Source organism: Diadema antillarum, unplaced genomic scaffold (assembly GCF_040938485.1).
Source record: "Diadema antillarum isolate AM-2024a unplaced genomic scaffold, OU_Dant_1.0 seq00000836_RagTag, whole genome shotgun sequence".
In the NCBI taxonomy this organism is placed as follows: Eukaryota; Metazoa; Echinodermata; class Echinoidea; order Diadematoida; family Diadematidae; genus Diadema; species Diadema antillarum.
This window is the reverse complement of record NW_027271712.1, coordinates 538325-564156: the sequence shown is the minus strand read 5'-3', so window position 1 is coordinate 564156 and position 25832 is coordinate 538325. Positions and strand designations below refer to the sequence as shown.

Below are 25832 nucleotides of genomic sequence, written 5' to 3'. Positions count from 1 at the left end.
AGTATTGATGTGAGGATTATGATTACGGTTAGGGTTACATTTGAGGGTAGAAATTATGTTTGGCATAGTATGCAACTATTACATGGGAACAATTTTCGCAGGAGCAAATGTCATGGAACCATTCATACTTGAGCAAGGTTTTCTTTTATTGACATGGTATGCAATTTAAATTTGATTTTCTGGACAGTATCCCTGTATTGTAATGAGTAATGATGTGTTTCAAACCCAACATAAGAATAAAACAGCACATTTTTATGCCACAACAATCTGATATCAGGGACATTTTTTTGACCTACAACAGTACAAGCAAAGGAATGATAGTAGCGAGCTTTTGATATATAAGTACGATGCAAAGAGTAAAATGACAGTATTAGGCTAAATATGGTGTTCTACACGTGCGTAGGGCAGCTGTTTCCATTGTCGGACCAGGGAGGCTGGGTCGTCTTAGCGTTCGCGTAGCAAATCTAAAGCTTGCACTACATCTTTTTCACAGGGTGCATAATACTTTCAGTAAAGAGCATCTTTGTATTGAAGTTAAGAATACTGTCTGGCCTAGTATTTTTCACTGTAAATTTGTAGCTTTTGATATGAATTTCAGATAAAAGTAGAAACATGAAACAAAAGCATGAGTGAGGAATGAAGCAAAATAACTGGCTTTTTAAGAAAAGTGGATACTACTAGCTACTTAAAAGCACATGGTCCTGGTGGTTTAGTCAAATACGTAGTACGTGGACGCACTGCGCAAGTTTCCTATTAATAGAGACCTACGCTATCAGTGCTTACGCTTTGGCCCACTTCCCCGAGTCCAAAGAAGTTCGATCCACTGTAGTCAGAGGTCCGATCACAGTTCGGCTCATGATTCGGCTGAGAGGAATGACAGCTTTAGCAAACTCCTTTTGTGATGTCGTACTAAGAAGCACATAAGCATACTTCCTGGCATCACTACAGACTGCGTGACCCGCAGAAAAGATAACAAAGGCAACGTTACCAAGCAACACCTACATGCTTTAACTCTTGATGACCACTCAACTTCGGCAATCTTCGAATCATGCGAATGGTGATCGGCAGTATCATCCGACAGTGCCCTCCCACCCACCTGGACTATGCGCCTTTAAAGTAAACTGTGTATTGTCTGGTTTTCTAGCTCATGAGAGAAGATGGACTACAATGTACATCAGTTTGCTGTAGCATTTTATCATTCAGCTAGAATGTCCATCATATCTTGGTTTCCTAGGATACACACCTATGAACATGAGAGAGAGTGGGGAAAGGCGCTAGCAGCCTACGACCTCCAGATGAAATCTTCAACCAATGAGAACTCACAGCTTGGTCTCCTACAGGTAGGCTGGTTTTATTTTCTACCCACATTGAGGCATAGTTTCTCAGTTTGAATCGGCCCAAAGATTGCAGATATAAGGTCTTGTGTTCCATACTGTCTGCATTGGGACCAAAGGGATACAACAACCTGAACAAGTGGCCACGCATGCATATTAAAAATCACTGTCATTATAGTGTTGATATACAAAATGTAGGAGGATTGGGCAAGTTATTGGAAGATTCTGGTTTCTCTTCTTTTGTTTTTTTTATATGATTCGTGGACATGCTATCATGACAGAAGCTGTACAGGCCGGAAGAACAATAAAAGAAACAACATAAATATACAAATAAGGATTTTTTTACCAATATTTGCTTGCATTTCAAACGGATCATATGCTTGTTAGTGTTATGTCATATGAGAATCAAGAGAAGAATGTGATAAAGTATTGTGATGTAATGATGATAAAGTATTGTGATGTAATGATACATTGTGTAACAACTTGTGTGCAAGATAAAGTTTGATCTCAATTTTCACATCTCCCTGTGTTTGTGTGTGTGTCCCCTCAGGCCATGCAGAACTTTGGTTTGACTAACATCATGCAGACTTACTTAGAAGGTCACAAGTCTGTTGGGGGTCAGGACTACGACCCCGCCCTGGCTGAGTATCAGTTTGAGGCAGCCTGGAGAAACTCTGTATGGGACCTTGACATTGAGGAGAGGTAATAGTTGGCTGGTATAGGGTTAGTAAGTTTAATCTATTGACACATTCGTTCATGTCTTCATATACTTCCAACAACTTCATTTGTCTCTGCATGTTATAAGAGGGAATGATATAGAGCTCAGCTATGTAAATGTAATCTAACATTAAAATGTTTTAGGGTTGGGAGAATTTGAGACTTGCAGTCAGCACACTCCTCATGAAAATAAGAATATAGATGGAGAGCAAGAGAGGCATATGAAATAAAGCAGGAAAAACTGTAAGTCACATAAAAGCCTTTTTCTGATAGCTAGAGACAATTTGAACAAAAAAGAAAATATGAAGGCACAGTCAAGAGAGCTGGATGCTAGCCCTCGAAGACAAACAAATCTACATCTTCCAATATCTCCCCCCCCCCCCCCCAATACAATGTATTTCTGTGAGGGTCACCTGCCATTTCTCTTTCTCATTTCTTCATCAACCCTCTCCTGTCTCCACCCTCTCCCAGTCCCGCTGACAAAGACTCCCTCAGCTACCACCATAACATCTTCTCAGCCCTGAGCAGCCTTAGAAGTCGGGACAAGACCTCCTTTGACCGGTCAGTAGAGAGGGCATCGTTGGGTCTGGCCCACCAACTGGCTGAGGCCAGCATGGAGAGTGTCCAGCACATCTACCCAGTGCTGGCCAGACTTCAGGGGCTGGTAGAACTCCAGGATTGGGCTCCTGTGGTCCTGAGGTAAGATGCAAGGAGTCCTTCATTTTTGCATAGCAGTTTTAGAAATAGGGCATGATGTTACATGTTGCTTGTACCCACCTTTCCTTGTGTGTTTACATGTTATTATAGTGTTTTCTCTTTTTATGCCTCCGCAACGAAGTGGCCGGAGGCATCATGTTTTCGGGTCGTCCGTCCGTCCGTCCGTCCGTCCCGTTTTGTTTTTGTCGATATCTCAAGAACCATGTGGTGGTTTTACATCAAACTTGGTATGAGGGTATATCCTTAGGGGATAATACTTTGTGTGGATTTTAGGGTCACAGGGTCAAAGGTCAAAGGTCACAGGTTATTTTGTGAAAAAAAAATTTGAAATTTCATGTTTTTCTCCATATCTTACAAATGGTTCAAGGTATCTTCATGGTACTTAGTATATATGCTTGTACCGATGGGCAGTGATTATCTAGGGAAGTTGGGGGTCATGGGTCAAAGGTCAGGGGGTCAAAGGTCAAGGTCAGCTCCTCAAAATATCACCACTTTCCTTAAAATGCAATATGCCTGAAGGTTTTTGTTTTTTTTTAACTTGATGTATGGCATGTATTACCCAATATATATTTTGGGGGAAGTTTCTTGCCAAAAGGTCAAAGGTCAAAAGGTAAAAGGTCAAGTGGAAGTGCTAAATTGCACTTTTTCCTCCATATCTTGAAAGTAACTCAAGGTATCACCATGAAACTTACATATTTATGCATGTTCAACCTAACAGTGATTCTCTTTGGAACTGTGAGGTCAAAGGTCAAAGGCCAGGTTTAGATAATGCTATTTTCCCATTTGATACTGATATTATACTTTTTCTCAATACCTTCAAAATTACTCAATGCATAGACTTATAAAAGGGTCAAAAGTCAAGTAAAAATCATCAGTTCCCCAAATACCTGCACTCTGACATTTTAATCATTCATCCAATTGAACCTAGTTCTAGGAAAGTGAACATTCAGCACATTTGTGTCAAACCTGTCATTTTAATATTTTGCCAATTGTGTGAAACTGTCATCACACATTGTCAAGACATTGTACTATAGACCTATTAGGAGAACCATGCATTATGGCGGAGGCATATCAGTAGCCGTAGCGATATATCTAGTTTCAGTATAGCACAATTGTGTTTTTATTTATCATTCTTGTGTGTACCTTCTGCAGGCAGCTTTGAAAATCATTAAACCGTTGAGGACAAGTCCTGAGTATATTCGGGCAAGCATCTATGGGAAATGTGTGTTGTAGCAAAATCAAACCATCCTCAACGGGTTAAAGAATGGGTTTGCATGAAAATTTTTATTATTATTACTACAAAGGAACTACTGTTGATTTCATTGTCATTCATGTTTGTTATGTTATTATTATTATTATCAATTATTATTATTATTATTATTATTATTATTATTATTATTATTATCATTATTATTATTATTATTATTATTATTATTATTATCATTATTATTATTATTATTATTATTATTATTATTATTATTATTATTATTATTATCATCATCATCATAATCATCATCATCACTGTCTTCACTTTAATAACTACCATTTTATGATGTTATTTTTGTTCATCTTGTCACAGTGGAGATGCTGACCCACAACCAGTCCTGGCTAAGTGGCGATCCCAGCTAGTCCTCATGGCCAATGAGTTTGACTTCAGTGAGCCTATCCTGACCCTGAGATCCACTCTCCTACACATGGTTCCCCAGGGCGGGGACAGAGATAGACAGCAGGCAATGCATGATGGGATAGCTGGCCACCTCAAGACTCAGATACAGTGGGCAAGGGATGCTGGCAGATTTCAGGTCTGATTCTAAAGACTATAATACAAGTCATATTTCTTTGTTTACTGTTATTGATTTTACAAGATTCTTGTCTTATGGGATTGAATTGATGGGATGTTAATAAAGATAAGCACATGATCCTTGCCTACAACTTCATTTTCTCATTTGACAGATAAACTTGACAATATATCAATCAATCAATCACAGGGATAGACTAGATAATAATAGAATGTGAGTTTGCCAGGGGATAGGGATGGGGCAGACTATGTATGAAGTGTAAATGAGTGTATTGAGTGGATTTAGGTTGGTCATGTTTTCATTGCAGGTATGCTGGTATATTTAGGACCCTTGTTTTTATTGTCTTTTTTTTTTTTAAGATAAACTGCAACTTGTTAATCTATGGGCAGAGTATTTCTTTTGTTTTTGTTTTGGTGTTTATTAAGTTAAAGACAAAAATAATGTCACATATTAACCAGCTTCCATGCAGGTTAAAATGCCTTATTTAGTAAATATCACATCTTGATCATCACCTGATAATGCTACAAAGTAGTCTACATATAGGTTTCAGAAAAAAATGCCAGTGCATCAAAGTTATTTCGCAGACTCACTTTTCATTTAAATGCACTGGTTGCTGTTGTTGTTCTGTCAGGTAGCTGAGAGGGCACTACTTAAACTCAAGGAGCTGGAGGACCGGTCCACTTCTACAGAGGGGTGTTCAAGTGCATTGGAGGAGGCGCAACTTTTCTGGGCCAAAAATGAGCGGACGACAGCACTGCACCTGATGAAAGCTGTCACCAATCAGTTATCAAAAGTCAGTTCTTGTTGTTTAGGTGTTTTTCAGTGAGGTAGATTTAACTCGGTTCAATTGTTTTGTGTTCTTTTAGAAACAACAGGAGTGAAAGCAAGTGTCATGGTGATTTCTTCAAAATTAGAGGAGGGAGTTAGAAATTTGATTTGAAGCTGGGGTTGTATTTACTTTTGATTTGAACAATCAATGTTGATTTCTGTAGTATTTTTTATGTTGGGTGAATTTATGGAAATGCTGAGACATTGAAGTGATATTTTTCTTTCCTACAGACTGGTTATATAATTTCTTTTAAATATGTGACCCGCTACAGCAAAACCCGACGCTTCTCGGCAAATTCCATTTCTCTGTACAGGCCTCCGAAGACCAAATTTCGACCTAAGGGGCTAACTTGAGATTTTTACATGATCGAATTAAACATCCATTCAAGATTGTTCTCCCAAAAGTTAGATTTGATTCGTGATCAGGAAATATTTTAAAATAATTTTCAAAATGATGAATACAATATTGGGTCCACTTCAATAGTTGAGACAATGAAGCTAAATTACAGAAAATCGCCGAAAATATCACATTTTGTTCCCCGCGAGAAGTTCATTTTTCTGAGTGCATCCCCGGCGAGTTTGGTATCAAATAAACGAGGAAAGCGTGTCTGACCCAAATAAGGAGATATGGGGGACGTCCTATATCAAGCAACCAATGAAAACTTCGCCTGAAGATGACGTTATTTATGTCAAAGTGTCAATCACACCGTAAACAAAAGGCTGTTGCTACCCACGTGTTCGAAATCACGGCATCTCATTCGCCAATCAATAGGTATGACGTAATGCATCGTTGTTTACCTGCTGATCTCTCGAGCTCGCTTCGTCTCTTCGATCCCTGCACGTGTTTTACTGTTGCCTGTTCGTCATCTTTCAGACTTTCTTTTCACTATTTTGAGAGTTTTTCTGACTGTGTACTACATCAAATGACTTCAAAATGTCGCGAAAGAAACAGGATTTGAGCGACAAGACAGTCGCAGCTATGGTAAATGAAGCGACAGCGTGTGGCATGGATATGTCGGGTTTGGCTGACGTCTTGTCGGACTACTTTGCTTCGAGCACAACTCCCGAAACCTCCGGCGCTCGGACGAAAGGAGCTGCTTCCACTGCAGCTTCCGATGATTCTGCCACCGACTCAGGTAGGCCTATGTTCGTTTGTTTGTTTGTTTGCCCACTGTAATGACAGTTTCTATGTAGATTTACTTTGTCTTTAAACTACGTGAACAGAAATAAGATTCTGTAGCCATAAACGCGTAAATTACGTGTGAGGTTTACACGAGCGAAATTTCACAGATCTCGTGAGTCGAGGCCCTGCTAAGAATCTACGGTAACGTGTGTTCTATGCAACAACAGTTAGACTGAGCTGGACAAAGCATAACGTTAAGGGGTTTGTAAACACTTCAAACGTATAACAATCTTGTAAAGCTAGTGAAGTAATTTACATTGTAGCGTTAGAGCCATCTGGCAGACCTGTAACACTAACAGGTACCGGTACACATCGATCCAGTTAAATACGGTCCACTCAAAAATTGCCAGTTAGACATCTAACTTTTGCTCACGTTAAGTTGATCTACAAAAGTAGGCGTAACCAAAATTTACTTACATACTTACCATGGGCATGGCATGCTTCTACAACTGAAGTTACGGTAAAATTTTTACAATTGTACGGATACGAAACAAATTGTCCTTCAAAGGTATGGAAGTTAGGTAGAGTTACCAATGATCCGCGTGTACGGAACTGTATTCAACGCCTGTGTAATGTCAACGGTGGCCTAGTATTAGTAAATTGTTTGATATATCTCTCTTCTTTGTAATTAAAATTTCACGTGGTAGTTGCTACTCTAACATTAGGGAATCACAAAACTGTGTGGTTCTAATGTGTCTATTTCCATAAGTTATATTCATATCTAAGTTAACATGTTATTATTGTACTTGTACAATTTGTGTACTAAATTGTAGTCACAGGTAGGGTATGCAGGAATCTTTACGTTCATCTGGGACGTGAATAAAGCCCATCAGACAAATGAAAAAAAAAGGGCAAATTCCTGAAGAAGGCCCCACGGCAGTGTGCGTACACATGTGCGTTAGCAAGCAAGGTTAGGTTTAGAAACTTTAGGGTTAGGTAGGGTTGTATTTATGGTTAAATTGGCCATTAGATTAGTCGAGGGACAATGGGGAGTCCTTCCGAGAATAAAAAGTTGAAGACCAAAGGAAAAAAAAGGAGAAAGGGAGGACGAAAGATGCGATGCCATGGAAATCTGCCCCACCGCTGTATCAGTCTCACGTGGTGGGAGATGGGGCTGCATTTAGGAGTATTAATCTATCGAATATACTGTGGAAGAAAACCCCACCACTGTGCTTATCTCCTGATGAAAGCTACACGGTAGGGCTGAATTCACAAGTTTAAACAGGCGAGTCGCCATACACTTATTAGTACGGACATGCAGTGGTGGGGCCTATTTTACGTGGTTTTTTTTTACGTCAAAATAAGTCAAAATGTAGGAATGATGGTGTATTGGGTAATCTATTGTTGCACTACCGTACTACTCTAGTTTGTCTATGCTGCATTGATGTGTACATCATGCGCCACTGGCATTCACTCTTTGAGCCATTGGGGACCTTTATTTGTGTGGTTGAAATATTAAGAGATGTTACTTATTTTTGCAAAAAGAATTGCACATAGTATGATGTTCAAAGACCTGCCATTTGCTTCTTAGTGTTTTCTTCCGTGTAGTTCAGTGATACCACTTATTTTGTTGTTACATTATTTTACTCTGTTTGTATTGCTATGTAGAGCTAAGCAATGTTTTAAAAAATGTGTAACTTGCATTTAGATTTATTAAGAAACTTTGGATGCATTAAATGGCAAATAGTGAATTCACAACTTATTTATTATTTGATCAGTTCAGATATGGCTATTAGATTTGATGATATATTAATTTTTGATCTCTCTCTTTCCTATTTCAATTATTTGGAACAGATTCTGATGATGAGGAGTCTGATGATGAAGGCGCTGGTCCGTCATCAAAGCAGTGATGGGTCAGCTGATGAGCCAATGGACTTAAGCAGTGACGAGGAAGGGGGCGCTGACAAGGTTGATGATGTCGAAGAGGAGGCACGTGCTGCAACAGAACAAGCCAAAGATGCGGACATCGACCTTGAGCCACTGAAGGAGAGGAAGAACAAATGCAGCTGCACTCTGTTCAATGGAAGACGCTGCATTGAGCAGTTTTCTCAGGCCGAGCAAGATGCCATAAGGTATTTTTTTTATTCTTGAGATGAAGTGATGATATTTTTGAACTTTTGTACTTTTGTGTGCTTGCAGACTTGCAGTACTACATGTACATGCACCTTCCCAGACATTCTTGCCATTTAAATGCATCATGTTTCTATCTTTCTGACATCTACTCAATTTAGAAAGGAAGATGGACAAAGATACTTTGTATACTGACTTCCAGAGCTATCTGCCAAAACTGTAGGGCCTATTGCCTCGCTAGAACATTATCATTATCTTTAATCTACCTTTCAGAACATTGCTTTATTTATCATACTTTGGTTTTTATAATGAAGATGGATAACCATAGCTTTAAGAGAGTGATACAAAAGGATGTTGAAATTTATTTTGTTGTTTTGCAATTTGTCTTTCTAACCATGCTCCATGTATTCCATCAAAGAACTTACGGAATTCGAGAAAGATCTCCTTCTACTGGGCGTCATTTCATCATCTTTAAATGATGGTGAAGCCACCCAAGGCAAGAAGTCGAAGCGCAAAGAAAGGAAGCACACAAGAATGAGAAGCTTTAGCTACGGGCACAGAAGGATTTGCCGTTACTCCTTCTTCTACCTGATGGAGATCGGGCCGGAGAAATTTACCAATGTCAAGGCTTGGTACAACACCCACGGTCTGGTGCCACGGCGGAAAAAGTCAGGTATAGATCTTCAATTCTAATCTGTGCTTTCTAACATACTATGTAAATTTGAAAGAAAAAAATAATTTAAGAAAATGAAATAAGATCTTGCAGAAAAAGTTATTTAGTTTTTATGAGTGTCAAGGAAGAAAATGTTACAGAATGCTATGAGTGTCAAGGAAGAAAATGTTACAGAATGCTAAGGTTTTATTATTTTTTTTTAGCACGCATAATGAAACAAAAGATGCATGAAAAATAGATATCATTATTTTATTGGAATATGTTATTATCATTACCATTAAAAGAAAGGTATCATGCTCTAATAATGTGGCATGACAGACCCGATGTGAATTTAAGTTCTTGTACTTATTTTTATTGTCTTTCAGGTGGAAGAAGGGGCAAGAAGCTGCTCAAGCTGGCACAGGTCCAGGGTGTGGTTCAGTTCATCCTGAATTATGCAGCAGAAAACTGCATTCTCCTGCCTGGAAGAATTCCCGGCATCAAGTCGTCTGATGTAAAGCTCCTGCCGTCCCATGTGACCAAAGCCAAGCTCTGGCGGCTGTACAAGGCCTCGCTACCTGACCATGCCATTGCCTACTCAACATTCCGGAAGCTTTGGAACGACCTCCTCCCCTACGTTGTGGTGGCAAAGCCTGCGACAGACCTCTGCTGGACTTGTCAGCAGAACAACAGTCTTATCACAAAGCAGGTATATTTATATATTTCTTTGTTTAGAAATATTGATTTTCATGAATGTGTTTGATATTAATGACAAGATTAACATGAACAGAGTATACATAATCTTCAAATGGAAACAAATTATTGAAAAATCCTTCTCAATTAGTGAAATGCTTATAACACTGCACATGTACATAATTGTAACATACACAGGAAATGTAATTATCCTTTCTACTCTTCATTTGTAATCGCATTGTAATGTTCTTAGTGATTTTCTTCTTCTTCTTTACAGGTCAATGTTCCAGAGGAGCAAAAGACAGAAGCTCTTCGTCAGCAGGAGCTACATCTTCTGCAGGCTAAGACGGAGCGGGATGCGTACAATGCTGCCTGTAAAGCATCCAAGGTGGTCTCTAAAGAACATGACATCAACAAGCTCGAAAGAAACGAACCCAACTCCAGGCCGGTGACTTTCCATTACTCCTTTGACTTCGCTCAACAAGTGCACTTACCAGCTCATCCCCAACAGCCTGGTCCGATCTACTTTAGGACTCCGAGGAAGTGCCATATCTTCGGGGTCACAGCAGAAGGCTTGCCAGCACAGGTCAATTACTTGGCAGACGAGGGCGTGAGTTGTGGCAAGGGCGTCAATGTGGTTGTAAGCTATGTACACCATTTTCTAGAGAACTATGGATGCGGAGAGCAGCACGTCCAGTTGAATGCTGACAATTGCCCTGGACAGAACAAAAACAATACCATGCTGCAATATCTGTGCTGGCGTGTGTATGCTAATCTGCACAAGTCTGTGTCGCTGTCATTTCTCCCTGTTGGGCATACCAAGTTTGCCCCTGACTGGTGTTTTGGACTCCTCAAACAGAAGTACAGGAAGACACCAGTCTCCTGCCTGCAGGATATCGTTGATGTTGTGGAAGAGTCAACTGCGACTGGCATCAACATCGCCCAGCTTGTTGGCAATGAGCGAGGAGATGTGTTCGTGCCGGTGTACGACTGGGCCAACCATCTGGGTAGGCACTTCAGGCGGTTTCCTCGCGTGAAATCCTACTACCACTTCAGAGTTTCTGAAGAGAATTGTGGTAGGATGTTCTTCAAGGAAAGTGCCGAAAGTGCTGAACAGATGTTTGACCTTGCTCGTACATCTCCTGCTACCACACTCCCCCCTGTCATCCAGCCTGGTGGTCTTGATGCTAGCCGCAAGCAGTACTTGTATGACTACATCAGAGAGTTTTGTAGTCCAGAGACGAGGGATTTGGTCTGTCCAGCCCCAGAGTAGTTGGTATCAGAGGGTTATGTCAGTGAAGTCTTGTGTTGTCAGATATGGAACTTTGTTCATACATAACTGTTTCAGTAATCATGTTGCAGTACACTCGTTTTGTTAACAAGCTTGCACAAGCTGAAGCACAGGCTGCTATTCGTACGTGATACATTGCCACCAAGACTTGCCTTTTCTTTTTGCAGCATCTATTTTTTTTTTTTTGGTTCTTTCTCTTTCTCGCTTTTGGAATTGAGAGGCTTCATTCCCAGTTTTTCTTCTTATATTTTACTAGACTGGATATTTAATCCTCACAAAATGAAGAATAATAGCATTGAGCAAGAAGCACTTGCAAGGTCTTCATTTCGGTGGAAGATTATCTGCTGAGTGACATTTGTCGTTACAAACTTATTTTGTTTTCTATTATTAAATGTAGCTATTGTATTATTGTTGACATACCCTTTTTTATTCATGTAGAATATATCACATGAAACCATCCAATGCTCTGGAGTAGTGAATCTATCCATCTCCCATCACTTTTCAGTTCTGCCTTTACCGTTTATGTACAGTACTTCGTGTGTTCAAATGCTCGATTGTGAACTTTCTCATGCAAATAGTGCCATACATTGTGAGCTTTCTGGGACCAAGACTCTCTTGATTATTTTATTGTCATAGAGAAACATGTTGAAAATCGGATGTTCAGTAATGTAGCATGACAAACAAAGAAAGAAATGGTACTTGTCAATTATCTTTCTATTTTTTTATTTCGATATCCACAAATTTGTGTGTCTGTATGTGTTATTGCATGCTTCATTCTTCTTAACTGCTATTGTGACCATCCCCTTTAAACACATCACATGTACAATGTGTTTCTTAGATGACTGGACGTATATGACAGTCATGTGTAGAAAAGGCTGGGGAAAATAATGTTGCATTTTTTACATGTCAAGTGCACATCGGATTTCATACCATTAGCTTTGTGGTTATAGAAAGTACATTCATATTTCCTTGTACTGAGACTACCAATTTTACATAAATGTTTGTATTGATACATTTGCCTATAGGATTTAAGGTATTGATCATGATAATGCAGCAAAATATTTGAAGCTTGTTTGTTGATTACGGCTACGAGTTATGGATACTTGTATTATTATTAACAATTTTTATGTCTACTTGCATCATACATTCTTGAGAAATTTTTGTTAGGATTATCTTCTTTAAACGTGTTACATGTGTGTTCATATACCTTTTTAATCACATTAGACGTTATACATTTATTAGGTGGGTTGTTGTTGTTGTTGTTGTTTTTTGGTAGCTGGAAAAAAAGCACAGGATTGTTGCATATTACAAGTCTAGTACACATTGTATTTCCCAATGACGGCTTCTTATAGTATAATAGTATAGCATAGTCAGATTTCCTTGCACTGAGACTACATGTATGTTACTTTTGTTTTTACATTGAATGTTCATATTGATACGTGTGCTGATCATAGAAAGTTCACACAAGGTCCTGATGATACAGTAACATTTGTGAAGCTTTAATGTTAAATACAACTATCAGGTAAATTGTGTTCAATTATTACCACAATTTGTATGTTTTTTATTGTTTTTTATTGTTTCTATTGTATTTATTGAACCTATGAATTCATATTTTGTTATTATATTATATTTGGATCTTGTACGATTCATTTGACTTTTGACTTTTGAAATATGCGTCGTTTTGCACACACAGTTTGGATGATTGCATGTTATAAGTTATTTGTATGGTGTCGGAAATTGAAAGCATTTTTTTTATTTCTCCCTTTATTTTTATTGTTTTTTGGATATCAATATCTTGAATAAAAATATATGAAATTCTCTGAATTTCTCAAAATCAGTTGCCAAATGAGTGTCCATTGGGTGTGTGTAATTTCAAGTTAGTAGCTAATCTAGAAATGCCCGTTGCTATGGAGTGAATGTATGCTTGACTTAATGAGTGAAAGTTGAATTTCAAGTCAAACTTTAAATGCCATTATCTCGAAACCGACTTTCGCTTTATGAATTATGAAAAACAACCATAACTTTGCTATTTTTTCATCAATTCATATAAATGAGGTATCATTTTAAAGGAAATTTTTCACTTTATCCAGTAATGTCAAAAATGCAAATTTGATTTTTGCCTTGAAGTGTTGGGTTTTGCTGTAGCAGGTCACATATATCTTTAAACTGTTGAAGACGTGTTCCGAGTATACTCAGGCATGGGTCTGTGGGAAATGCATGTTGTAGCAAGATCAGCCCGTCCCCAACAGGTTAAAAGATAACAGTGTATTGATAATATGTTTGCTCATTATTCCCAATGCAGATATGGCAGGTTACTATACCAGTATGTCAATGTGATGATTTTTGAGTAAGGGTGTGGCATCTCAAAAAGCTGTGAAGTATTTTGAGCAACTCAAAGGTCCCAATGTGCTGTGTAGGCTCGTCACCATTAGGGTCAACAGTTATTCCACAAAGTAGTCTTACCTAGTCAGTAAAAGTGATAATTATTTTCATGTATCACCCTTCAGATCACTTTGCTTCACTTATACTGTATACTCTGAATGTTTCGTGAATTTCGCGAGTCATGTGCTGTTTGCGAATTTAAAGACATGCAAAAATATTGCCTCTGATCCTGATATGAATGTGACTTGCATGTAAACATTTCTCCATTCAATACTGTACCCCACTATCGCAAATTGAACCACTCCCAAAATTGTTGGGAAGTCCCTATTCATGAATAGTTAGACTCGCTATATATGGTGTATACAGTACACGTTTATGCAGATTGCTGTAAGTGAATGATCAAAGCACAGTAATATGTCCAAAGTTTCCAGTGTTTACAAGAGATAATGTTGAATAGTCCTTGCAATGATCAGTGGCAATGTTTTCACACTCCCTCTAGGCACACTCATCAAACCCCGCGAGGTACAAGACATATGCAGCAACTCTTAGTCTCCATGGCAACTGGCTGGCTGAGACGAGGTCACAGAGTCCCAACATCATCCTAGAGGAATACCTGGAGAAGGTACTGGAGGAGATGTTGAAATGAAATGTCTGCTGGTATTTTACAAGATCCTTTTCCACAAACTGACTGTCATATAGTATGCATGTTTTGTAGATTGGCTGGATGTATGTGACCCAGAATATATCAGCTGTATTTGGATAGGCAATATAAGCCAAATTATGCAGTATTTTGAAGGCTGCAGTCAACCAAAAGAAGTAGTCTGATGATATTACGAATTAATAGTTGATTTTGCATAGGTTGTGCTCCTGACAGTGTGGTTTATCTCATGTTATCTCACACGATTTTCTGTAGTCTGCCAACATTTTTGATTCCAACAACGACACTAGTCAGCCAGCCATTGCAGCCTACCACACCCTGGCCCGCTTCGCAGACAACCAGTACCAGCGGCTAGTAGACTACATGAAGTCTAAGGAATATGAAGCAAAGAGGGCACTCTTGAAGAGTTCTCAGTCCAAGGTGGAGAAATTGAGTGCACTTGGTCTTGCCAACACCACTGACAAGTGAGTATAATTTAGTTAGTTCATCTCGTTGACTGCTGCACTTTACCTCCCCACGTAGTTCAACTATGGCCATGTCACAGTAGGTGATCTATCACTTGGTCTACTCCCACTTCGTCCAATAGCCATCTAGTCTCAACTCACATGGTCTAATCCCGTTTCATCCAAACCCAGTTCGTCTAATGACCATTTAGTCCACTTGCCACTTAGCCTCATTACCATTTGGTCTAATTCCAGATGGGCTTTGCCCATTTCGTCTAATACCCATAGTATATCATAAATTTATTAAGACTTTAAATTATTATAAATCCCAAGAAGACAAAATTGCGATAGACCATCTGGTTATTAGACGAAATGACCATTAGCCAAACTGGGCATTAGACTAAGTGAGGATTAGACCAAATGGGCATGAGATGAAATTGACAGTAGACCAAATGAGTTTAGCCGTAGTAGTGTTTTTGTTTTGTTTTGTTTTGTTTTTGTTTTTTAGTTGTAACTGACATCTAATTCTAGTCCTGCATAGTCTCATTGTATGCTGACATCAATGTGTCTTTACAGTTGTACATCACAAATTCAGGATTTGTTTGATTGAAATGTGTAACAAATGCTTTAAGTCATTGAATTTGTTGTATTTTCTGCATCCGCCAAGCTTTACCCCTCAAAAGCAGCTATCTTCACTTTCATAATATCATCAAAAGTAAATTCAGATGAAATAAGCACAATCATCTGACATCTTACACTTCTCGTAGTCAAGAAGACCGTTGGGGTGCCACAGAAGACTTCACAGCCAGTTTCCTCCATACCTCCCTCTCCTCTGCCTTCCTTTGTGTCTCTCTTAACCTTTGACCTGTCCAGTCTCGTATGTTGTCTTCCCATCTCTTCTTAGGTCTTCCTCTTGCCCTCTTAAGATTGTTTTGGCCAGTCCTGATGATCTCGTCATGATACATTTTTTATTGGACAGTTCCCAAATTTGTGATTTGTTTACCAGTTCACATGAGAAAATAATTTACATGTGATGGGTGTCAGAGGTCTTCATCATGGTGATATTCATTTGATCATTATTCTCTTTTTGTCAAAATGTTAATGTTTTCATGAAAGTCCTCTAAGATGAATTCCTTTCAATCATTCCTCCCTCAGATATTTCCGCATCCTTCAGAAGCAGTCTGCCATTGACAAGCAGGAGGTAGACTCACTGCGTGAAGACCGAGATCGTTTCCTCTACCGGTCCATGGAGTGCTACCTACGCTGCCTGGAGTCCTCTGAGGAGACACAGGACATCCGTGTCTTCCGGGTTTGCTCCCTCTGGTTTGAGAACACCACTGATGACGAGATCAATCGTCTTCTGGAGGAGAGTTTGACCAGGGTGGAGAGCCGCCGGTTCCTGCCCATGATGTATCAGCTGGCCGCCCGGATGACCACCAAGACGCAAGGCAAGGAGCGTTTCCATGGTAACCTGACTGGACTGATGAGGAGGATGGGAGCAGACCATCCCCACCATGCCCTGCCAGTCATCCTGGCTCTAGCTAATGCTGACAAAGATAGTATCATCACAGCTTCTAGTCGACCTCGTTTGGCCAGGAGCAACAGTGGGGTCAATGAACTATCCAACTCTGACAAAGTAAGTCTCACTGTAATCCAGGAATGCCCATACATTACTAGCTTCTGTCTGTCAGTTTCTTTGATGTGGCCTCTATTAATCTTATGTTTTTAAGCTTGTTCAGTATAATGAGAGAGGAGACATGGTTGGAATATTGTCTCAGAAGACAGTGCTTTTTTTGCAGTGTTGTGAGAAATTAGGCCAGGTCATACTGGTGTTGTGGTTAGAAAATAACAAGTCAGTGGAATACGTCTTAGGATATAACATCAGCTCATCATCTAATTTGTATAATCTGGTAGCAACTAATATCAATGTTTAATGATGATCTGTGAAACTTTTAAGTTCTGTAACTTTATTGATCTATTTTAGGTGCACTTTTGATGAAACTGTTACTTTCGTTTGATTTTTTTCTTTTGTAAAAGTCTACTTGAGCATTGAATGGAAGTGCATGTTGTCTTTGTCAATGAAATGGTACAATAGGTATCTAATACCTGGTATGGTGGTATGACATGGCAAAGTTTAATGGAGAGTAAATGATTATTTGCCAATTATGCATCTTTGTTGGTTTAAAGGATCGGATGCAGGCAGCCAGGGATGTGTGTAGTCATCTTCAAAAGACATCACCATGCAATGAGATCATTGACTCCATGAACAAGCTGTCTGATGCCTACGTGCGCCTGGCCTACTGGGATGTCAAGCAGTTTAAGAAAGAGACAAGTAAGAAGCAAGCGTCAATTCCCAAGTTATATTGTATATTGTGTTAGCACAATAAATGATCAACATTCTAACAAAATTTTTAGTTTGTGCTCACTTATTCCAATGCTGCACACTGGCGCTTGTCCGATGGTCTCTGACCAGTCAAATAACTGTTGGATCAGTAACTTTCAGGAATTTACCAATAAAAAAATCAAAAACTGGGTACCCACTGGTCCAACAGACAGGTTGGACCAGTAGAAAAAAAAAAATGGGTTAGTGTGCAGCCTTGCTTATTTATTGGCCATACAGACTTATCTTTTTAGTAGATAGTCCTTTGGAATGGTCCAGTTGTGGGTCGGTCGGTGGAGATGCACACTGATTTTGATTTCATTTATACTCTGTATCTATTTTTTGTATTTTGTATTATTTTGGTCTAAATATTAATTTTTCCAGTAAACTGTGCGCTTAGAAACAGCCGTATTAAACGCCTCATAAATGTATTGTATTATCATTATTATTTATGATAAAGTTTGAGATAAACTACAGTATGAACTTCTAGATGCAGGAGACTAGTTTGTGAGTTGTGTCAGACTCTTTGATGGGAAGAAAACATGAAAGATTGATGCTCTTTATGATAGTGAAACTGTCAATATTCTTGTGTTTGTTGGTCTCTTCTTCCTCACCATGGACTTTTAGGACCGATCCGAATTCCCCCCAACCAGCCCCTCCTTCAGATAAAGTCCCTCCAACATGTTGCCCTGCCCACCCTGGAGCTGGAAGTGGACCCATCCTGTCGCTATGACAACATGGTATATGTGGAAGGTTTTGAGCCGACATTCAAACTGGCAGGAGGCTTGAACCTACCCAAGATTATTTCCTGCATGGGATCTGATGGGGTCAAAAGAAGGCAGCTTGTTAAGGTATAACATCATCTAACCAAGGAAGGCAAACCGTGAAATTATCAGTTTCCATGGAAACAGAGCACCCTTTTAGTACACTTGTAACAAACCAACCATGATGTAGGATGAAGGAATGCATAGCATCATAATTCAATCTTATTATTTTGTAGCTTTTGTATTCTCTGGCATATGAGGTTTTGCTCAATTTTCTTCTGAATGTTTGATTTGTATTTTTCATTCCATTTCCATATATTTATGGTCTCATAGGGATACTTTTCTCATCTTCACTGAGAATTATTTCTGTAATTTTCTTTTTTTTTGTCCCATGTTACGCGTGTAGGGCAATGATGATTTGCGACAAGATGCAGTCATGCAACAAGTGTTTGGATTGGTCAACCAGCTCCTGAGGAGGAACACAGAAACCAATCGTAGGAAGCTACAAATCAGGCGCTACAAGGTGAGCTTAAACATTTCAGGGGATGTGCATCTACATACATGTATTGATGCTTTGATACATGACTGTGGTGTGACAAGAGTAATTTACATGGCATGAATACATGTATTTAAGACTATTAGTATGTCAATGTATTACTGTCCAGCAGCATCTAAACTGTTTAAACATCCATTCAATAGAGTGAAAGGATTCAGCTGATCTTGTAGTATAGTCCAATTTATTCCATGTATTTACAGGCTGCACCAGTCACATTCAATTTGAAATTTTTGTACCAGTTGCAGCATCACATATTGTTTCTTCTGTTATGGTCAATGGCTGTGAAATATAATTTCAATGAATGAATTCTTCTATACAGTAGCTATGTGGGTGGTACATGATGTGTGCAGTTATGATATCATTTTACCCAGATGAAATGCAATGTTTTAACAGATGTCATTTGTTTGTTTAATAGATACTTTATTTTCTGCAGATCAACAAATCAATCAGCAAATCAATATACATAAGGCACATGATCATGAACATGTGGGAAATATACAAAATAAATTCAAAACAGAGTCATTTGACTTGCGTAAACAAAGATACAAAAGGTAATTAATGATACAATATACAGTATGCATGTCTATGCAGCGGGGATTACAACAATTATAATTATGGAGCGATAATGCAGAGGGCCGCCATTGTAAGCATAGCTTGAAAAGATGGCCGGCCATCCCTCTGTGACTTTTACAATGATCATGAGCATTGTGACAGTAGTAGTAAGGAAGTGTGCTGTATCTCTTTGAAGGAGAAGTCTGTATGCAGAAAGATGACGGAAAAGAGTGAAGGATAGTCAGTGTGTATGAACTGAAGAATGGGGGATACTAGTCATGTTTGCAAGTTGCCTTTGTATTCTTTTCCTCTTATGATTCTCTCAGAGCTTTCAGAGCTCCCAAAACAAGATTCTTTTTGTAGGTCGACAAAGAATGGACAGGTTGATAGTACACCTGTGCAAGAGCAGTTGAGCAGTACATGTATATCCCCTTTTCAGTCAACCGCTATTGTCATCTGACATTGCAAAATACAGATCGGACGTTAAAAGTATGAATGGAGCATGCACTCATAGGCTCGCAAACTCTTTGGTCAGACACTGTAAGGCCACATAAATGGGGTCAGTGAAAGTCAAAATCTAGTGAGCTCAGCCTTGAAAGCTACATGTATGCATGTCTTCATACGACTTTTACAGCAAAACAGTTGCAATCAATACTACACTTGAAAAAGGTAAATTAGACAAAAATACACATATCTTCTTGTAGTTTTGATACAGATATTGATGGAAGAAATTCTGATTTTTCAGTCAGGGCATTTTTCTGGTCAGCTTCTGCAAATAAGTGTGAAAATTGGCCACAAATGCAGGCACTATGATGGTATCCATTTTAAGAGCCTTCTATACCAGCTTCCTGTGAGGAACAGGTAAAAATCGTGTAAGTCTTTACAGAATTTTGTTTAATGCACCTGTAATAAGTAACCTTTTGATGAAATGATTTGCCTACATGTGGTTGTTAACAGGTGGTTCCTCTCTGCCAAAAAAGTGGTCTCCTAGAATGGTGTGAAGGCACCATGCCTCTAGGACTCTACCTCGTGGGAGACTCACGCACTGACCATGGGGCTCACAAACGCTACAGGCCCAGTGACTGGTCAGCTATGCAGTGCCGAGGCAAAATGGCTGTAAGTCAATGTGAATGAAGACTGCATATGTACACATCTGTTCATATAAGTTTGATGTGTCGTAGACCTCATGACTAGAGATTTAAAGGGAAGAATAGCATGCACTGGTCAAATCTAATTGGGCTGAGGCATAATCAAATATAACTGGAAATATGAATTCATTTCTAATTGATTTTGAACGTCTTCCTTGCAAAGTGGAATTGAAGACTATAAGCGTTTCTACTTTTGTCAAAGTGCCCCCCTGACATTTTTTGTGATAATTTTAAAATGCAACATTTTTTTGTGCTGAAATTTCATGACTTTTCCTTTGACATTTTGCGCACATTTCGAGATCGTATTTGTGAAAATTGGGGTTACACTTGCCAAGATATAGCACTTTTCCGTGACCAGTGTCACCAAAAATGGCAGTTCCAATGACTTTTGTGTGTGCAATGTATGGGTTTTACATGAAGTGTCAGATGAGTGTTTTTTTTTCAGATAACATCCTTTTTGGTTATCATCAACTATTCTAGACAAAAAGAAACAATGAAAAGCAAGAATAAAAAGCAAAAAAATACATAACAGACTAAAAACAAGGAAATACATAAGAAATAAAAAAAACAATGAAATACATAAGAATCAATTTTGATACTGCAATTTTTTTCACGTAAATTTGTTTATGCTACTACAAAGAATATTTAAACAAAAAAATAGCCCATTTGAAGCTTTATTCAGAGTTTAAGAGCTTAAAATTTTTTTATAAATATTATGCATAAATTAGCACAATTGTCATAATTTAGAGAAAATTACCATGTTTTAGGAAGAATTAAAGATTCATTCTTGGACATCACATAATGGGCAACGTGCGTGCCAAATTGCCATGATAGCTTGATCAACGGCCAAGATCTTGGGGGGGGGGGGGGGGGGGAGGGAGGGGCAAATAAGCCAGCTCCCCGGGCTATATAGGGTTAAGGTTTTATGTATGCCCCACGTTGCTTGCTTTGCGCATGTGACTTTCTTAATGAGATATTTTGACTATAATTATAATTGTTTTTACAGTCACATTCAACTTTTATAAATGTAAAGATGTTTGTTACTCCTCTGAAAGTAGATCCTATGGCTGGTTTATATTATATTCACAAATGTGAAGGTACTCCAGAATGGAGGTGTAAGCACCACTGTAGTGATTCCACATCTTGGCTCCTTGTTGCTGTTACGACCCTTGAAGACTTATTTCTGATGTCAGTGACAATGTGTCCATAGTGAGTACAAGCAGTTTGGCCAAATCACCTTGTTTGTTTTAAGTTTTCTTTCTTTGTCTTTGCTATGTTCCTGCATTTTGCTTCAGCTGTGAATGAGCAACATGTTCGTAGTTAGTTCAATGATCCATACCAAATTATCCCTCCCCCCCATGTTGTAGGCTGCTCATCAGGCAGGTGACTATAGCACCAAGTATCGGGAATTCTCAAAGGTGTGCAAGTATTTCCAGCCTGTCTTTCACCACTTCTTCCTGGAACGTTTCCTTGACCCCGCCGACTGGTTTGAGAAACGTCTCAGCTACACACGCAGTGTTGCCACAGGATCTATAGGTATGAGTGGAGAACTAAGGAAACAATTTTACAGTTTGATTTTAAAAAAAAAATGTAAAGTGACAAATTAATTCATCTGGTTTTTTAAGAAAATAAACCTGTGAAATTGATGGTAACAGAGACTTTCTTTTTCCCCGTGTATTTAATCACTTCCGTCTTGTTGTCTGTCTTGTCATTTTCTGGTGTTTTTCCCCTTCAGCCTACCTGTATGAATTTGTCTTTCTGCTGTTCTGTTCATGTCAGTTTTTATCTTCTTCATCTCCTTATCTACTCCTTTGCCATTTGTCTGTGTTTCTCTCTCGCTCCTTTTCTCTTTGGCTGCATTTATCATCTTTCCCTGTTTGAAACGGCTTTCCATACCCACTATCAAGGTCATTTCCAAAGCCCTTTACAAACGCCTTTCAGAATAAGTTGTGTTTATCATCTCATTGCCAACACGAAATCTGGTCTTGTCACTCCGTAGCTGCATTGCACTGTTTGACCCGAGGAGAAGGGGTCATATATGGCGCGCGCAATACAAAGTTGCTGAACAGCTTTGCGTTTATCTCACTTCTAGAAACACGTTTCTGGCTGAAACCTGTTTCGGAAAGCACAAATTTGCAGTTTTCAAAAAGACTTTCCGAACCCCATAATCAAAAGAGCTTTGTGTTTATTATCTCTAAAAAAAATCTCTGAAAGCCATTTGGAAAACCTGTTTCTGCCGAAAAAAAAAAAGAATTGATGAACGCACCCTTTTTTGACTGAGATGAGCTGCTCTGTTGAAAGAATGCTTTGCAATGAGTTAGATATCTGATAGCAATACACTGGTCATGCCACTCATGTGACCACTACTCATCATAAGTAATCCAAGTGTCTGAATATCGTACATGCAGTATACAGGAGTTGAGGTAATGGTTCAAAACATTTACATTGTTCGTTTCTCCTTTGCCTTGACAGTGGGCTATGTGGTTGGGCTTGGTGACAGACACGTGCAGAACATTTTGATCGACTGCAAGACAGCGGAGCTGGTGCACATAGACCTGGGTAAGAAAGTTTGGAAGTTTGGGAGTGTCCTAGAACCAAGGTGAAGAATAAATGGTCATGATATTGAGATGTATTATCGTATCCACTAAATCTGTGGAACTGACAGTGTAACATTATGTTTTCGTATTGTGTACTTCATGTGCAGATTTAATGATCTGGTTGTTAGGGTTGAATCACTTTATTGTGTATTCCTTACAGTGGGCAAATTTCATCCAGAGTTCAATCCAGTGTGCTAGGATTAAAAACCTAAAAATAGTCATCTGTTTGATACTAATACTCTGTGAGACATAAAAATTCAAACATTTGTAGCTTTGATTTTTTCACTTTTTCTAATACAAGCAAGTTGTGTGAGCTAATGTTGGTCTTTCAGATATGATCATGAAATTCAAAACAGAGCCCTGTTGCATTAAAGTCAAGAGCACAACAAAAGTCAGAAAATCAATCATAAGTCTGTGAATACTCAGTTGTGAGTGGCTAATGCCTGATTTACGTTTGATTTACTGACTTGTGATCAACTTCATCTTTTTTCTGCTACAGAGCCTAGAATTGTCTGGTACAGCTCAGCTTCAGTGATGTAGACAGTAGGGAATGATTGCTTGCATAATTATACTCCCTCCTTCAAACTTTATACCTCTTCCTTAAACCAAGAAAATTATTTCTCTGAAGTAGCAGATATACAGCACCACTTCTTTCCCATCATTATATTAAAGGTTGAAAAAGTCTTCTTTTTTTTTTAATGGGGAAAAAATGCAAATCAGTCTGATAAAAAAACCTTGTCTTTCATTTTATGTCATATTCTGTATTTGATATTTGCAAACTGCCAGTGAGTTGATTCAAGATATAACTCTTCTCCTCCTGCTACTGTGTAGGAATTGCCTTTGAGCAGGGTCGCAATCTGCCCACTCCTGAGACGGTTCCATTTCGTCTGACGAGAGATCTTGTAGATGCCATGGGAGTGGCCGGTGTAGAGGGTGTCTTCAGGAGGTTAGTGGCTCTACTTTGATGGGTGCATTACCAGTGGCGGATACAGATGGGGGCGCACTGGGCACGCCCCTGTCTTTATTTTTTGTTAAAACAAGGAAATAAAAAGAAAAACTGGGGGCACATACGCCCCCCCCCCCCCCCCCCCCCCCCCCCCCCCCCCCCGCCCTTAATTTTGTAAAGGTGCCTCCCATTTTCGGAATTCCTGGATCCGCCTCTGCTAATGGAGTGGAGTTCATGTGTAATGGGTCTATGCACAGAGCAGTAATATGTCAATCTATTTTACCTGTTCCTAATGTACAGGAGACAAAACCAAGCATGTGAATAAAAGGGGGGTGGGGATTCACTTCAGACCAACAGCTGGTGTGATATGTCGTGCATCATCACGTTGCCTGTATAAAGTCAGAGATCATAAAAAGCAAGACAAATCAATATTGAATTGAAGCTTGGCACCTGGTGAGTTAAACCCTCCTCTAAAAATATTTGCCCAACATGAAATGTGTTTGTGATGATGCATCACATAATGATTCTACAAGTGATATACACATATGCCCGAATTCACAAAAGTGGTACAATTAAAACCATGGCTTAAACAATGGACAATTTGTATGGAGCGCCAAGTGTTGCATGTCCTATTTCTTTACAAAATCAGTTTTTTTATCGACGAAATGACACGACGAAATGACTGATTTCACAACGAAATGGGCCATGCGACACTTGGCACTCCATACAAATTGTCCATTGTTTAAACCATGGTTTCAATCGTACCACCTTTAATTCGGGCCATAGAGGCAGAAGTTGGTTGGTAAAGAACTAAAAACATTTTTTTTTCTTTTCAAATTGCTTTGTTATTTTAAGAGAGTTTGATTACAGGTGTATTTCAACATGTGAATCAAGCACCGTTGCCTAACCTTGTGATACCAGTTTGTTTGGTGTTACCACATTATGACTCTTGGTGCAATCTCTTCTCCTGGCTCCTTTCCTCACTCATGACTCTTCTTCTTGACTACTTTTTGACTCTTCTTCTTGACTTCTTTATGACTCCTCTTCTTGACTACTTCTTGACTCTTTTCTCTGACACACAGGTGTAGTGAGAAGACAATGGAAGTGATGCACAATTCCAGGGAAGCACTGTTGACAGTGGTAGAGGTACGTACATTGTATATCCATTGCCAGTCTTCACATTTTTTATGTGCAGAGTCAGTTACAGTGATCTTTCATTGTTCATAATTTTGTTCTAATGAAAGTGTTTCTACACATACTTTAATGCATTCCCCAAAGTATTCACAAAGATTCTTTGCACTAGTTTAATGAAGTATGCAAAATGCAGTGATGATATTGCCATTATGATTCAATATGTAGACTTAGCAGTAAGTTTCCCGCATAGATGACCAGACCTTCATTCCTTGCTTCAGTCTTTGTCATTGCAGTATAAAGGAAAGAAAGAAAACTTTTGGGTTTGTCATAAATATAAAGATTGGTGTTTGCCTCATTGTCATGATTCATCTTTAGATGCTGTAAGGATTTTGAATATCATTCAGATTATTACACATGGAAACAAAGGTACTTTTGTATCATACCAATAATGAATTTAAAAACATTACAAATTTTGTGAAAATTACAGAGCATTTCACCTGGCAGTGCATAAATGCTTCTAGTATTGTGTGTGTATGATATGTGTGTATCATTTCTTTTGTGTTTGAAACAGAGTGATAGCTTTTCTGCACACTAGAACACTTAAGTCACTATAACAGAAAACTCTTGGTCCCACTCCTTTCATCAGGTGTTGCTGTACGATCCTCTCTACACCTGGACCATGTCCCCCTCCCGGGCCCTAGCCCTACAGGCCTTAGACCGCACTGAGGCGGGAGAGGCCTCAGAGCTCAACGCCACCGGGGCCGACACCCACGATGTCCTCCCCGACGACGATGACGGCGCAGGAAACGGCCGAGAGGACGTGAATCAAGTCGCTGAGCGGGTGTTGATGAGATTGAGACAGAAACTTGGAGGGCTGGAGGATGGAGTGGCCCTTAGTGTGGAGGGTCAGGTTAGTCTCTTGATCCAGGAGGCGAGGGATCCTAAAAACCTGTCTAGACTCTTCCCTGGTTGGCAACCATGGATCTAA

General features: G+C 39.1%; 1 protein-coding gene and 1 pseudogene across 1 annotated transcript in view; both read left to right on the top strand.

Moving 5' to 3' along the window:
* LOC139740115 (serine-protein kinase ATM-like) overlaps window positions 1-25832 on the top strand; it is a 72698-nt gene extending 46866 nt beyond the window's left edge. The window contains exons 40-56 of the mRNA XM_071650698.1: window positions 1235-1340; window positions 1885-2036; window positions 2523-2750; window positions 4348-4570; window positions 5199-5360; window positions 14166-14288; window positions 14580-14788; window positions 15923-16403; window positions 16955-17099; window positions 17775-17998; window positions 18318-18434; window positions 19977-20135; window positions 21535-21703; window positions 22640-22726; window positions 23596-23710; window positions 24793-24856; window positions 25491-25832. Of these exons, the coding sequence (XP_071506799.1) occupies window positions 1235-1340; window positions 1885-2036; window positions 2523-2750; window positions 4348-4570; window positions 5199-5360; window positions 14166-14288; window positions 14580-14788; window positions 15923-16403; window positions 16955-17099; window positions 17775-17998; window positions 18318-18434; window positions 19977-20135; window positions 21535-21703; window positions 22640-22726; window positions 23596-23710; window positions 24793-24856; window positions 25491-25832 (3106 nt within the window). The remainder of the gene's footprint in view (window positions 1-1234; window positions 1341-1884; window positions 2037-2522; window positions 2751-4347; window positions 4571-5198; window positions 5361-14165; window positions 14289-14579; window positions 14789-15922; window positions 16404-16954; window positions 17100-17774; window positions 17999-18317; window positions 18435-19976; window positions 20136-21534; window positions 21704-22639; window positions 22727-23595; window positions 23711-24792; window positions 24857-25490) is intronic.
* Window positions 6330-11266, top strand: LOC139740111 (uncharacterized; annotated as a pseudogene).